This window comes from Littorina saxatilis, linkage group LG3 (genome assembly GCF_037325665.1).
Source record: "Littorina saxatilis isolate snail1 linkage group LG3, US_GU_Lsax_2.0, whole genome shotgun sequence".
In the NCBI taxonomy this organism is placed as follows: domain Eukaryota; kingdom Metazoa; phylum Mollusca; class Gastropoda; order Littorinimorpha; family Littorinidae; genus Littorina; species Littorina saxatilis.
Window position 1 is genome coordinate 17,327,294 of NC_090247.1, and position 15,000 is coordinate 17,342,293.

Sequence of the window (15,000 nt, forward strand, 5' to 3'; positions counted from 1 at the left end):
AAATCAAAGGGGAATAATTCTAGGAAACGAGCCAAGTCATTCGTGCAATATGTGTGTGTGTGTGTGTGTGATTGTTCGGTATAATTATTCAGTAACCGCCTACATGCGCTTTTTCAAAAACGCGCGGGAGTGGTGGAGCGGGTGTGTGTGTGGGGGGGGGGGGGGGGCTGGTGTTTGGGAGGAGACACACACACACACACACACGCACGCACGAACTTGAACACACACACACACACACACACGCACACACACACATACACACACGCACATGTACACACCCACATGTACACACACACACACGCACGCACGCACGCACACACACACACACACACACACACACACACGCACGCACGCGCGCTCACACGCATGCACGCATTCTATACACACAGGCACTCTGTCTTATCCACAAACACACATACGCACAAACACACACACACACTGACACACACACTCACACGCACACACACTGACAGACACACACACACACACCGTGGCACACACACGCACACACACACACACACACACACACACACACACACACACACACACACGCACGCACGCACAAGTGAACCAAAATAAACAGACACGCATGCTGGCAATGTACTCGGCCTTTGCATTTGGCTCTAAGCCTGCATGTTTACTGCGCCCTCAACACCCAACACCCACCCTCACCCCCCTCCAGCATATCGTTACCACGTCATGCATGCATAACGTTTCGGCAGCATTATTTTTACCCCTTTCACGAATTGTGAAGTTTCTGGGTCAGCGTAAACACTTCCTTGTGTCGCTTCATAATGCATAGGTTGGGCCGTTCCATTGTCAGACATTTAAATGAGTTTAAAAAAACACTTCAAATTGTTAGCCCTGTTGACTGAGTGAACAGTCATTAGAAGACAGGCTATCAACATAACAATAACCTTGCATTAAGATACCTTTCTGCATCTACAGTCATAACGATGACTCGTAGAATTCTCTGTCATAGGGTATTTCCGATGTATTCAATTTCGTGGACAGTTTTAATCTAAGGTGTTATTGTCATTGTTATGGTTTTGGCACGCATGCTCCTGTTATCGGGTAAGCAAAAGATATACGTGTTAAAAGTTTGAAAATGTGACGCATATGCCATAAAAAGAGTCGAAATAGCTTTTGTCTGATTTATGTTATTACCGTAAAGTACCGAGTATAAGCCCCCCCCCCCTCTGCACGAATTTCGGACAAAAGTGGGGGGTGGGCTGATACTCGGAACTTGACACTATGCACAAACATATTCTTCATTGCAATGGAGACATGATTCATATAATGATACCATCTGGTATGTAAGGCAAAAAAAATAAAAAAAATTGTCTGTTTAGGGTAACCCGACCGACCCTATCGATTTGGCGCCGACCCAAAAACTTTTTTTTGATTTCAAAACAAAAACAACAAAAAAAGAGGTAAAAATGCTAAAAAGAGACATTTGGCGTTTCTTTCTCTCCCTTTCTCTCTGTTTTATTTATACGTTAGTTTTGAAACATGTATTCATCAAATATAAGAAGTGAATGTTCAGCCAACATAGCATTCACAAAAAAAAAAAAAAAAAAAAAAACCTACCTACCTACCGACCCTACTTTTTTTGGTCATGTTACCCTAAACAGACAATTTTTTTTTTTTTGGCCTAAAGTGTTATGTTTGTTCAAACTAAAGCAAATGTGAAACAGTATGAAGATATTTTGTGTATTATAAAATTGTTAAACTCGCAGACAGACATACGTAAGGCTTACACACCATCACTCGTAAATGAACACATTGAAAGCATGTCTATTCGACAAAAACGGCTTTTATTTAAAAACAACTTGAAAAACCTGAAATCCTCAAAATCTGCCGGTGTAACACGAGAAAATTACTCCCACGAGATGTTTACTCCGGAGTAAAAATTTCGTACAAAAATGTTACTCCCTTTACGAAAAAAGCACTCCCCCATTACACAAGAAAATTACTCCCCACGACAGGTGAGTTCCGAGTTAACATTTCGTACACAAATGTTACTCCCCTGACGAATAAAAAACGAATAAATTACTTCACCCTAACACGAGCAATTTAACTTCCCATGCCAGGTGTACGTAATTTTGACTCCCTTGTCCCCTGTTAGTCTTGGTGGTGGAAGGGGTGGAGGGAGGCTAGCGCGACATTCGTTTGCGCGAGATGCCAATTTTGGCATTATCCCTTCGCCCGCATCCCATTTTCGCGTACGAGATTTTTTACTTAAAGTAAAAAAATGGGGAGTAAACATTTCGTGGAGGGAGTAATTTTTTCGTGCCTTGGGGAGTTCTTTTCTCGTACGAAAAATTTACTCGGAGTAAGAATTTCGTACGAAATTTTTACTCCGGAGTACATTTTTCGTGGAGTAAAAATTTCGTGTTACACCGGCACCTTCTGGTTACTGGACGTACAGAGGCGGATGGATACATGGTGCCGTTTTTTCCACCTTTGTAGCCACATGATGTTTGACGCATCAAAGTCTTGAAGTTTCAGACCCGCCCCTAACTGTCGCGCTTTCCTCTGCAAGTCTTTTTTCTAACAACTCGCCCTTCGTTTCTTTCTTCTTGTAGAAACTCAAAAAGTATCACCTCCAACTCCGCCGACTTCACAGTCCGACAAGGGTGCAGTTTCAACTTTCGCTTTTCTCTGCCAGTTTCATGCTGCAGAAGGACATCTCTGTTAGCTCGCCACATCCTAATTTGTTTTCTGTCCACACCAAACTCTTGAATTTTACTAACATTTTCGCTTCGGCATTTTCTTGGAAAGAAGCGCCAAAAGCAAGGGGAAGAAACTCTGACACGACATTCTTCGGCATTCCTTTTTTCTCTCCCTGTTCTCGATTTTTTTTTTTTTTTTTTTTTAGCCACGTAAAAGTGGGGAGTGGGCGTTTACTCGGTACTTCACCTTTTGCACGGATTTTGCTCCAAGGTGGGGGATAGGCGTTTACAATGTTATGGGCTTATACTCGGTACTTTACGGTAACCACATTTTTTCAAATAAAATGTTCATTCGTCAAAAATGAGTCATCGGTCGTAATGTATTCTACAAGGCTTCTACTCATACACACAGAAACACAGAGTCTAGTCATGATGTAGATTAGGACTGAGGTCACGGCAAGTGTTTTTACAGCTGAGCTCTTCTTTTTTTTTCTTCTTTCAGTTTCGAGTGACTATTAAATTCCTAATATCACGAAGCATAACACAGACGTAATTAAATCTATTAATAGTAACATACGTTGAATGAGTATGAGTCGAGTCAGTTTGTGTCGAATGTCGAAAGTCAAGATGTAACAAGCGATGACTCATTTCTTGTTACATTTGCATCACCCGACGAGTGCTACAGATCGCATACTCCGCTCAAGTCACAGCAAGTCTTCTTCTTCTTCTCCTTCGTACGACGGTTGTGTCAGAAAGTATACAGCAAGTGATTCTCCAACTCTGTTGTTTTGAAGTTTTTTGTTGTTCAGTTTCGAGTGACTAACTCAAAAACTCTCTGCTTGTTCTTTCAGCGTAGACAGCAGCTGCAGACGGTCGGATGAGGGTGCATTTACTCAGAAATCTGTACAGCGCAAGCATATGAGCCTGAGGTAAGAAACCTGGTTTGGTTATTTTAAGGAAACGTTGAAATGTTATCAGATTTACTTTGTTATTTATTGTATTTTAATTACGAATTATTTATGTTAACTTTATATTAGTTTTGATAAAGGTTAGTTGTAGTAATTAAGAATTCCTTGTATTAATTGAGTTGTTGATTACAAGAGTTCAGAATTTGATTTTTTTAAATCTATGAAAAAGGATGCTCCCAACTATAAAAAGAGAGAAAATATAAGAAAGCAGAAATATAAAAAAATATATTTAAAAAAACAGGAAAATAAATGGTCGTAGCAACCGGATCGCAAGGTCCAAAATAAGTATAAGATGAGCACTAGTTTCCTTATTTTATGTAACCCTTCATGCACTTGTATGTTACAATGTTGCCATAGCTTTTCTTAGTAAACATATGCACTAATTTCTGAAACAGGCACCCTCGGGCAATCGCAGCATTAACGATCACAAAGATGAGCATTTTTGTCTAATTTGCATGGGTCTCGTTTCGTAAATAACATAAATATCATAACAATTTGAACAGTGTCTGCTTGCTGACTGTGACAATACTTTTACGTTTGAAGTGTGCGTGTTGATTTCAAATTCCCAAAACTACGATACTTTATACAGAAAAGAACTGCACCAATTCCAATCTTGTACAGTAAGTCCGCCTTGTGACTTGTGTGCAAATTTAATATTCTTCCAGAGATATAAACATATATATAGAGTGTGTGTGTGTGTGTGTGTGTGTGTGTGTGTGTGTGTGTGTGTGTGTGTGTGTGTGTGTGTGCGTGCGTGTGTGTGTACGCGTGTGTGTGCGCGTGCGTGTGTCAGTGTGTCTGGTTGTCTGTGTGTCTGTCTGTCTGTCGGTCGGTCGGTCTGTCTGTTGGTCTGTCTGTCTCTCACAGAAAAGATACTGAATCCACTTCTGGTGAGTGTAAGCAAACGTTTTCTCTACTTCTTAGTATATTACGAGGCAGATCACACGTTTCAGCTGGTGGGCGCAGATTAACCTTCGCTGGTGGTTGTAGGTTCGTGTGGACCCAGAAGAGTGTTTAATTGCAAATATCTCTTAAACTAATTCGAATTTTTTAATGAGCTTTAAAGAATGCCTCAGGCACCGAAAAAGCTCGTATGCCCTAAAAGATCATTAAATTTTAGCGAGAAGTAATTAAACAAACAAAGGTCAAATTTAGACTACACACGGAAGGCATCGTGGGGCCGTGCGGACCCATGTTTCTTCAAACTGAAGGAACTTACATACAAACTAGGGAGAGAAGTTCGTCGCGATATAACCTTCGTGGTTGAAAACGACGTTAAACACCAAATAAAGAAAGGGAGAGAAGTCACGTATAAGGGCAGAAGCAAACGAATTTGTTGATGAAGAAGATTTGGTTAATTTGTCGGACGAAGATAGTAGTGTGTGTGAAGGGATGTTGACGGAAGCAGAGGTGGCAGCAGCATTAACAATGATGAAAAATGGTTCATCACCGGGAAGTGACGGACTCACTACAGAGTTTATTAAAATGTTCTGGAGTAGATTACAGAGCATGATAACAGGCTCGTTTAATGAAGCCTTTAATAACAATAAGTTGTCTTTTACGCAAAAGCAAGGAATAATTAAGTTATTGCAAAAAAGTACAGAAGTACCCAGGGAAGACCTTAAAAATTGGCGTCCAATTACCCTACTTAATACAGATTATAAGATGTTGGCAAAAGTTTTGAATCAGAGATTGAGTTCGGTTATTTGTAAGTTAGTAAATGAAGATCAAGTTGGTTATATAAAAGGCAGGAATATTGGAACCGTGATTCGTACAATAGATGACGTAATAGGGTATTTAAATCCAACGAATAAGTCTGGGTTTATATTGGCCCTTGACTATCGTAAAGTGTTTGACTCCATTTATAAGGAATTTATGATTGAAGCATTTCGATATGGTTTGGTGAAGATTTTCAAAAATGGGCTAAGCTTTTAATGACAGATACTTTCAGTAGTATTAATCACGGAGGGTGGATTTTAGAACCATTCCCTTTGAAGTGTGGTATAAGACAAGGTTGTCCAGTTTCACCCCTGGCCTTCATATTGGTGGTGGAAATACTTATACCATTAAAATTAGGAAAAGTGACATAACGGGTGTTAAATTACCCTCAAAGGTGGACGATGAGGGTGCCTTGAAAATTAAACAGTTAGCAGATGACACAACATTATTTTTACAGAACAGTGGTGATGTTTTTAAAGTTAAAGATATAATAATACCGTTTGCACAGTTTTCAGGACTGACCCTGAATGTTAATCAAAACCAACATAATGAATATTGGACAGTATTGTGATCAGCAAAAGTTGCCCTTTGAGTGCACAGATAAGATCAAGATTTCGGGTATTTATTTTGTCAAAAATGATAGAGCAACAAATGTTGAAAATAATTGGGTATTAAGAGCTCAGAAGATTAAAAAGTTGATTAAAATATGGAGTCGAAGAGATTTAAGTATTCACGGTAAAATTGTAATAACAACATGTTATTCTATTTCACAGTTGGTATTTTTGATGCAGACGGATTACCAGATCGGGTTTTGACAGAAGCGAATAGATTGCTTTATAAGTTTATTTGACAGAGAAAGTGTTCGAATAAAAAGGCATTTGAAAAAGTGAAAAGAAAAGTAATGGAGAAAGAAATAAGTGAAGGTGGGTTGAAAATGTTAAATGTGCACATTATGCAAGAGTCTTTTTATTTACAATGGGTTGGACGTTTGTATGAAAAGAAGGGAGAAAGTTGGACTTTTATACCACTATGGTTTCTGGGACATGTGAATTTGACAATAATTGGAAGCCCATTTTGGCAGAGGGTAGTGCGGACACGTTTAAATTACATGCCTAGGATGGAACATGACAATATTGATGTACACAATTTTTATAAACAGATTTTGTGGAGTAATGATTTGATTCGGTATAAAGGGAAAATGTGGTTTTCTTCCTATTAGAAAAATGCTGGGATTGAAAGAGTAAGTGATTTGTTTATAGTGGAAGAAAATAGATTACAGTCTGCAGCAGAGGTATATATACAAATTGGAAAGAACAATGCAAATATTGTATTGGATTATTGGGCATTGATAAATGCACTACCCAAATTATGGATTAATTGGATTGAAAATACACATATTATTGTCCAGATGGAAAAGCAGTTGTTTGATGGTAGCCAGTATATGATCAAAATAAGCCAAATAAGAAACATGATACAAAAGAAAAGTGTAACTACTGCTGTAGAAACCCCCCGCGGGTTAGGGGGAAGAATTTACCCGATGCTCCCCAGCATGTCGTAAGAGGCGACTAACGGATTCTGTTTCTCCTTTTGCCCTTGTTAAGTGTTTCTTGTATAGAATATGGTCAATGTTTGAAAAGATCTTAGTCAAGCAGTATATAAGAAATGTTAAGTCCTTTGTACGGGAAACTTGCATTCTCCCAGTAAGGTCATATATTGTACTACGTTGCAAGCCCCTGGAGCAATATTTTGATTAGTGCTTTTGTGAACAAGAAACAATTAACAAGTGGCTCTATCCCATCCCCCCTTTCCCCGTCGAGATAAAACCTTGAACGGTTGAAAACGACGTTAAACACCAAATAAAGGAGACTGCTGTAGACAAAACCTTGTCCATATAACTTTTGGTTGAGGAAGTTTGGTGTACAAGTAGATAAGGAAATTTGGACCCTTGCCTATGTTTCTAAAGAAGTGAGGTTAAGAGAATTGCAATGGAAAATGTTACATAACATTTATCCAACAAATATTTTTTTTGTAAAATGCAAGTCAGAGAGAATAACAGATGTTGTATATGTTGTACGGAAGTTGATTTTGTTGAACTTTTTTGTTGTTGAGTGTATACCGGTCAAGTTGTTTTGAACGAAGATAGACATTTGGATAGAGGAAAAGAATGGATTAAGGGCAAGGACTACTACTAAAGGACGTGCACAGCTTGATTCCTGACTTCGCTAGCAGAGGCCATCGCTTCGTTTGCCAACTACCACTTTCTACCTAACACAATAATTAAAATTGAGTCCTTAGGTGCAACACAAATTGCCTGAAGCCTAGATATAGATATATTTTTTAAAAATCTAGGCATGTTTATGCTTTGAAATACCACAATTACTCGGACTGACAGCATTGCACCCAACTGTACAAGACTAGTAATAGTAGAGCTGTGATCATTCGACATGATTAATAAATTAGTAAACAAGTTTTTTAAAGTTCTGAATCACATTTGCTCTACAAAAGTTGAACAAGTTGAGTTAATTACATATTTTCAGAGATTTTGGTTGGACATTTTTGTAAACAACAACTACCGCGAGGGTAGCCCGCGGATTGAAATAGGCTACCCCCTGGCTGGCAACACAGGGCAACAATGTTCCCACTGTCTATAGGCTACCCCCTGGCTGGCAACACAGGGCAACAATGTTCCCACTGTCTATCCTTTCTCCTTGTTTCTCATCTTCCGTCTCTTGTCTTGCTTTTTATCTGCATTGTTTCCGGTCTTCAAGCCCTGTAATCTATCTGTATTCATAAAAAATCTCTTAATCACTCAAAGTCGGAGTATGGCTGCCCATGTGGATAACAAACGGTCATACACGCAAAATTCGCATCCCTGAAAAGGGATGACCCTGGGAACTCAAGCCCAGGAACAAGAAGAAGACGAAAAAGAAGAAGTAAACTACAACAACAAAAAAAGAATCAAACTAAAAGATATACCTGACTGCAGCATTCAATCCGCCAACCGGGGCCTTTTCACCTATGTCTGGAGAAGCACGACATTTTTCTGATGGTCTTTCTCCAGATTCTGGATCACATGCAGCAGCACATTCGACAAGTGCGTGTAGACTTTCGAACAGTTAATGTCAATGCCATTGAAATTGGCGACTGTTAGAAGAATACTGCCCAGTCTTTTGCGGCAGCAAGCACGGTGACGCGCCTTCTTGACAAAACACAGTCCATGTCGCACAAGTTCAAACGTCGACACATGGGGAATGGTCAGGTAGCCTATGGAGACAGTCTCAACAAAGTCTTTGACTTCACTGGTCACAAGTGGTTCTTCATCACTGAACGCCAGGTCACCCCCACACTTGCTCTCCAGCCACCCGGCCACATAGACAGCACTGCTCTCCTCATTGACAGTCAGTGTCACTTCTGCAGTGTATTTATCAATGGAGGCTGCATCTTATACCATGACAGGGCCCAGGCAGGTGTGCTCCTTTGGCTCGGGCTGCAGTTCAATTGACTAGAAGTACGTGGCGGCATGTCTGGCAAGGCGTTTCTTGCAAGCATAGAAGACATCCCCTGTGGTCATGAAGGAGTTTGCGCCAGTGAACTGCCTGTACACGGAGAACTCCCCCTCAAGTCGGTCACTTTAGATTTCCCGCATAAGGACATATTCAACATTTTCAGATGTCAACAAATAGTTGCAGACAGCCACTAGACCCTGCATGGCCTGCACTAGTGTCTTCTTGGGGTCATGGATGCGTGTTGCTCCATGCCCCGAGTCAGCCCCCTGGAAAAAAAACACAGGAATGTATCCAGACTTGTAGACCCTGGTTCTTGAACAGCTCGATGGGGATCGTTGAGGCGCCGGTTCTGCCCTTTCCCAGACACATTGACCGTGTTCCACCAGTTGACGACAGTTTAGATGAAAGTGGCAGTCTCATGGCAGCCTTGCAGTTTCAATGCAGCAACAATTTTGTCCTTGAAAACTATCAGTACATGTTTCACATTCTGTAGCTGAAGTTTTGAAGGGTTGACAGTAGCTTGATTGAGGGATGTCATCTTGAGAACGCTGTCTTTCTCGGCTTCATACAGTTGCGTGACAACCGGTTGTCAAAGCTAATCTTTTGGCACTTCTCACTGATCCAATTGTTCTTAATACACTTCAGTAGATGGACAGTGCCAAACAGGAGAAAGCAGACACGCCCATCGTCACGCGGATGCTTGGATGTGGCAAGACTAGCAGTGTCACCGGTCCGCTTGCAATACTGCTGGTTCACCTTGTGATTGTCCGTGATGGAACCTATCACACACGTACCCGCCTGACCTCTCAGCAGCAGCTGCCGCTTCCTTTACAATCTCAAACTGAAATGCTGCTGTCAGCTTGTGCACAGGTGTCACAGAAATCATCACACTGGGTCCTTTGTGCAACGACTTCATCATAACATACAGCATGGCAGTTGCTCTGCAGTCTGGATTGTTTTTGGCCATGCCACTCAGCACCCCGCCACAAAACGCAACAGTCGGCCTAATCTTCACTTCATCAACCAAAAGAAAAACATTCCGTTGCTGAGGCTTATGGCTATGCACTTTCTCAAAAGTGTTTCTCAGTACTTCATCTTGATCAACAGATGCAACAATCGATTGTAGCTTGCGCTTACTTGGCAGTACCAAATACTCCCTCAACTGTTTGTAACTGCACTGGGGGAAAGACTCAATGGCAAAACAAAAGTCATTCATCGAAAACTGTTTTTCTGTCAAGAGCTGCAACTGACACGTCAAGAAATCCAACTTTTTCTCCTTTTTGTTATCTGAACATTGTGAAGACTGACCTTGTAGAAGTGTCACCATCTTTTTCAGCACCTGGTCCAAGGGGATGTCATAGTTGACTGAGACGCGCACAGCTTCATGGAACTGGGAATAGGAGCTGAGACCATTGTTTGGATTCAGGATCTTGCCCAGTGGCACACTGATACCATTTTTGAAAGCACTGAGGGTCAAAGGAGAGCACAGAGTCGCTATGTTGTCAACAATGACGGAAATATGAGATTCATGAAAGTTTTCTGACATGAAAACACAAACAAACCTGTCACTTGATCTTGAAATTATCACATTCTTGTGCTGTTTCTGCAAGTCTTTCTCGGGATTGAATGAGGCCAGTGAAGAGATGGTATCCTTTTGAAGAAAGTGCCTCAATTGTTTGTTTTCGTCTTTCGCCGGACGAGGTGAAGGTTTGGGCGTGGGTAGGCACGATGTCGGCACATTAAAAACACAAGGAGGGATCGCAGGCCGTGTGGCACCACCAGGCAATGTTACCATAGGAGGATTGAGTCTCCAATGTTTTTCACAGATGAAGAACTTCGCTGGGTCTAAAACAAAATGTTCGCGTGGAGGGAGCACAACCAGCCACTTCTGTCTCTCGGCAGTCTAAACACACGGCACTTATTCTTTTCGTTGTAATTTCCTTTACAGTTCACCACACCACACTTATTAGACATTTTGAAGGCACAGAAACAGCAAAACACTTGGTAAACAAGAATTTTCAACTCAGAATCGCCGCCAGCATAGTAGACCAATGCACTCTTGTCCGGTTCTAACCTTGCGACAAACAACATAGTGCGTACTTTGCACCACCTCAACTGAATTTAAAATGTTCGCTAGGGAAGAATCTAATACATAAATGCTCCCAGTGTGATATCTACAACAATCTTCGATGTGTCTAAAGTGTATACTTGTTAAAAAAAAACACCATTGTATTACATTTGAAAAAGTTCTTCCAAACTCCTACGCCGAATTGCGGCTAAAAATAGAACAAGGGGCCTGCGGAGCCTGAGGAAAACTGGCCTTCGCTAGCGAAGTCAGGAATCACGCTGTGCACGTCCTTTAGTAGTAGTCCTTGATTAAGGGTTAAGTTTATAATGCAGGATATAATATTTGGGTATCAAGACACAAGTTGTAAAAAGATGAGAAATTTGGAAATGTATTTATTTAGTTATTAAGGAGATTTCTATAGCGCATAACTAAAAGCACGTAATATTGATTGGGAAAATGTGTGTTAGTATTTTTAGAAAAACAACTTGTAGTGGATCAGTGTTCGTAATGTTTGAGTTTCAAATATTAAGTAGAAAAATGAAATTGTAAATGAAAGAAAGAAAAAAAAAAAAAAAAGGAGAGAAGTCACAAATTTTTTACGATGTGTTTAATTTTGGAGTTAATAAGCAAGTCGCGTGGAGCGAAATTAATACATAACAATGCCCCACGACGTCTACAGACGGGTATTCATGTTTTTCCTTTTTTGAGAAATTTTAGTCCGCACGGTGATAATTAAATTAATAATCTAATTTAATTACTTCTCGCGGAAATATAACAACGGCGTCTACGGAAGGGGATGCACGTTTTTGCTTCTTTGGAAAGAATGGGTCTACGGAAGGGTATGCATTATGTTTCCTTCTTTGAGAAACATGGGTCCGCACGGCCCCACGATGTCTTCTGTGTGAACCCGGTCAGGCGAAGGTTAAAGCACGGCGGTTTCGTTGCGTCAAATAATTCTATTTGGCAGTAACTTGGGGTTGGAATTTAACCAAACGTACCTTTTCGTTGTCATTCTGCTGTGGCGGTACAGACAGATACGTTTGTGTTATTGTAAAGTGTTGTTTTTATTACCGATATGTACGTCAATCAACACAGGCTAGCAGACGTCATTCTTGTGTCTCTTTTAGTTGTGTTACGAAAAGCAAAAATGACGGTTTTCTGAAACAAAACAGTGCATTGAACCACTCCATTTTCTTAGATTTGATGAGTTTGGTTTGCGTGTGTATTTGTGATATATACAGGGCTGGATCTAGGGGGGTTTCGTTGGTTCCTGAAGCCTCTACTCCTTTTTTTCTCAAGGAGAAACACAAAATACCTTTTTAACTGCTACATTTCATATTATACCTGGGGGGCCTTCCCTCCCCCCTCCCCAAACCCCCTGCCTGCTAAGCCCTTGTAACCCTGCCTTATTTTTGAAGCCCCTCTCTATCACACTCTAGGTCCAGTCTTAATATTTATTGTTGATTATCAACCGAAGATTATCGAATGGTTCGCAGTTTGTGGTGAAAGTCGTGAAGCATGAAGACCAAGTGTGGGCCACCTTAACCTTTTCACTCATATGTCAGCTGGCGTGCATTTTGGCAGTCAGCTTGGGTGTTTCTTTGCATTTTATTGTCGTTCCTCTTTCCTTTGAACAGTAAAGTATTCTTTGCAACTCTCATTTCAGATTAAAGACAACCTACGGCATGTGTAGGGCTCCACTTTGACTCCAAGGAATCGGTATCTGATTCGAAGAGGACACCTTTGACCCAGCATAACAAGAACGTTGAATCGTCACACGTGCAGAACCATGCCAAGCCAGTCATCATCATTGTGTTGCTTTCTGATGCCAAATACAGTCAGACAAACCATGGCCAATATGTTATATTTCTGCTTACCATTACGTGTTCTATAAATAGCTGTGCGCAGCCGAATTGCTCTTTGGTGTAGATACTGTGCTTAAATCGCTGAAAGCAAAGTAGATTCAAAAACACAATGGGTATTTCTCCATCTACTGAAAAGCGTGGAGTTTCTACAGATTATTTGTACAGAAAGGTGTCATCGTCTTGTCCACACTGTTTAATTATTTTTGAATCCAGTCTAGAAGAGCCCAGACGTATTCCATTCCATGCAAGGATTACTACATCCGTTTTTACTTTTGTGTCTTTCAAACAAGCATCCTCAAGTAGAACGACACATCCAAAACAAACTACTGGAATCACTGTGCCAACGGTTGTTTTTGGAGTGCGGTACGAAACCGATACTTTCAGGTGCAAACATGACTTTGAAAAAGACACTACAGAGTTGGGTGTCCTGAATCTTCTGATTATGATTGCTGCGTGTGGGAAAGCCCTCCTTGGATTGCATTACCGTTAGAAATACACCGTCACACAGGTACCATCCAAAACAACGAAACATTGAAATAAATATGAAAGACAACAAACATCATCAACAACAACAACAACAACAACAACAGCAACAACACCAGTAACAAACCTTCTCCACCACCACAACCAACAACAACAACAACTACAACTACAACAACAGCAACAGCAACAACAACAACAACAACAACAGAAGCAAGACGTATATTCATGATTGCAGAACGTGAATTCGTCAGATCTATTTTTGGAGCTTTCTTCTGGAGCTTTCTTCTGAAGTATTGATTTGTGTATTGAACGCTGCAAGTCCCAGCGCGAGGCAGGCTGCTTGACGGAAATGCGAAGGAGAAACCATGGCAATTGGAAGTCTCTTGGTTTAGTCCTTGCTTAAAGAAACGTCAGCTCCTTTTTGTCTAAAGGTGATCATTTCACGTGGTTTTAATTTCCATGCTTAGGTTAGTCTAGTGACGACACATTCTGGAATCGCACAATGGCATCGAATGAACGTCCAACAAACCGCGCAAGTGTCTGTGCCTCAGAAGAAAAAGAGAACGCAATGGATGAAATAACGTTAAGCAGATATCATACGACAGAAACTCGAGTGTCCGTTGAGAAAAGCATAGACTGGCTGCAACGTTGTAACCGCACAGTAGAGCATGACAATCGAAACTCTTCAGATGACTACAAACTCCAGACAAAATCGACCCCGAACAATCTCGATAATGTGTATCCCGAGGAAGAAACCATAGCTTCGTTTCCAAAATGTCAGGAAAATCCTGCGTTTTTTAATGGCGAGTATAGAAACGAAACTGAAAGCTTGTGTGTGCCCAAAGGAGTGAAACCCCTTACAGCAGCATCGTATTGTCTAAACGAGAACAGAAGCTCCGGCACACTTTCGAAGGATAATGCGATGTTGGACACCAAAACGCAATTCAATCAAGCCCTTGACAATGCCTCAGTCAAAGGCCATACGTCTTACAGCAAATATTTTCCGCACGATCTGTTACCTGTGCATAATTCTCACACCTCGGACGCCGTGCTTTCCTTGCCTGCTGCATTCTTTTGTGATCCTGGGCATCTTCTGACTGCGTCCATCCAAGAAAAAGCTCGTGTCGAGTTTTTCAGGCTTTCGACATTTGCCAAACTAGATGATCTGGTGGTATCTCCAATTCGGTTGGCAGAGAGCGGATTTTACTATGACGAAGAACTGGATGACATCATTTGTTTCAGCTGCGGTGTCAACAAACGAATATGGAGTGAAGCTGAGAGCGCAATAGCCGTGATTCATCTGCAACTCAACGAAAACTGTCTTCAAGCAAATTTCAGAGACACCAGAAATGTGCCGTTTCGGAGTGACTTTCCTGCCGGAACCTCCTCATCGAGCCACGAAACGAGGGAAGAAGCACAAAGCAGCAACACTGAAATCACTGAAGCAGACGGAGAAGTAATGGATGCCCATAGTACGCATGGTGATAGTTTTCGTGAGAGTTCCTCTAATGCTAACCACGATGCGATAGAAAGACAAACAAGAAGCAGCACTGGAAACCCTGAAAGAAGTAGTTTAGATGCGGTCACTACTGACGCACTAGGCACGTACCAAGCACGTGCAACACATTCTCTGAGTTGTCCGTCAAAAGATGGTTCCAACGTAGCACAAAGCCCCGTTGGCCTCCAAGCATCAGTACAGACTGTCATTCACACTGA

General features: G+C 41.2%; 1 protein-coding gene across 1 annotated transcript in view; it reads left to right on the forward strand.

The window, feature by feature from the left end:
* The first annotated feature begins 3,374 nt into the window (after window positions 1–3,374).
* LOC138961764 (inhibitor of apoptosis protein-like) overlaps window positions 3,375–15,000 on the forward strand; it is a 24,557-nt gene continuing 12,931 nt past the window's right edge. Inside the window, exons 1-2 of the mRNA XM_070333433.1 lie at window positions 3,375–3,604; window positions 12,603–15,000. The exon at window positions 12,603–15,000 is cut by the window's right edge and continues 356 nt beyond it. Coding sequence (XP_070189534.1) covers window positions 13,787–15,000 — 1,214 coding nt within the window. The 5' untranslated portion in view covers window positions 3,375–3,604; window positions 12,603–13,786. The remainder of the gene's footprint in view (window positions 3,605–12,602) is intronic.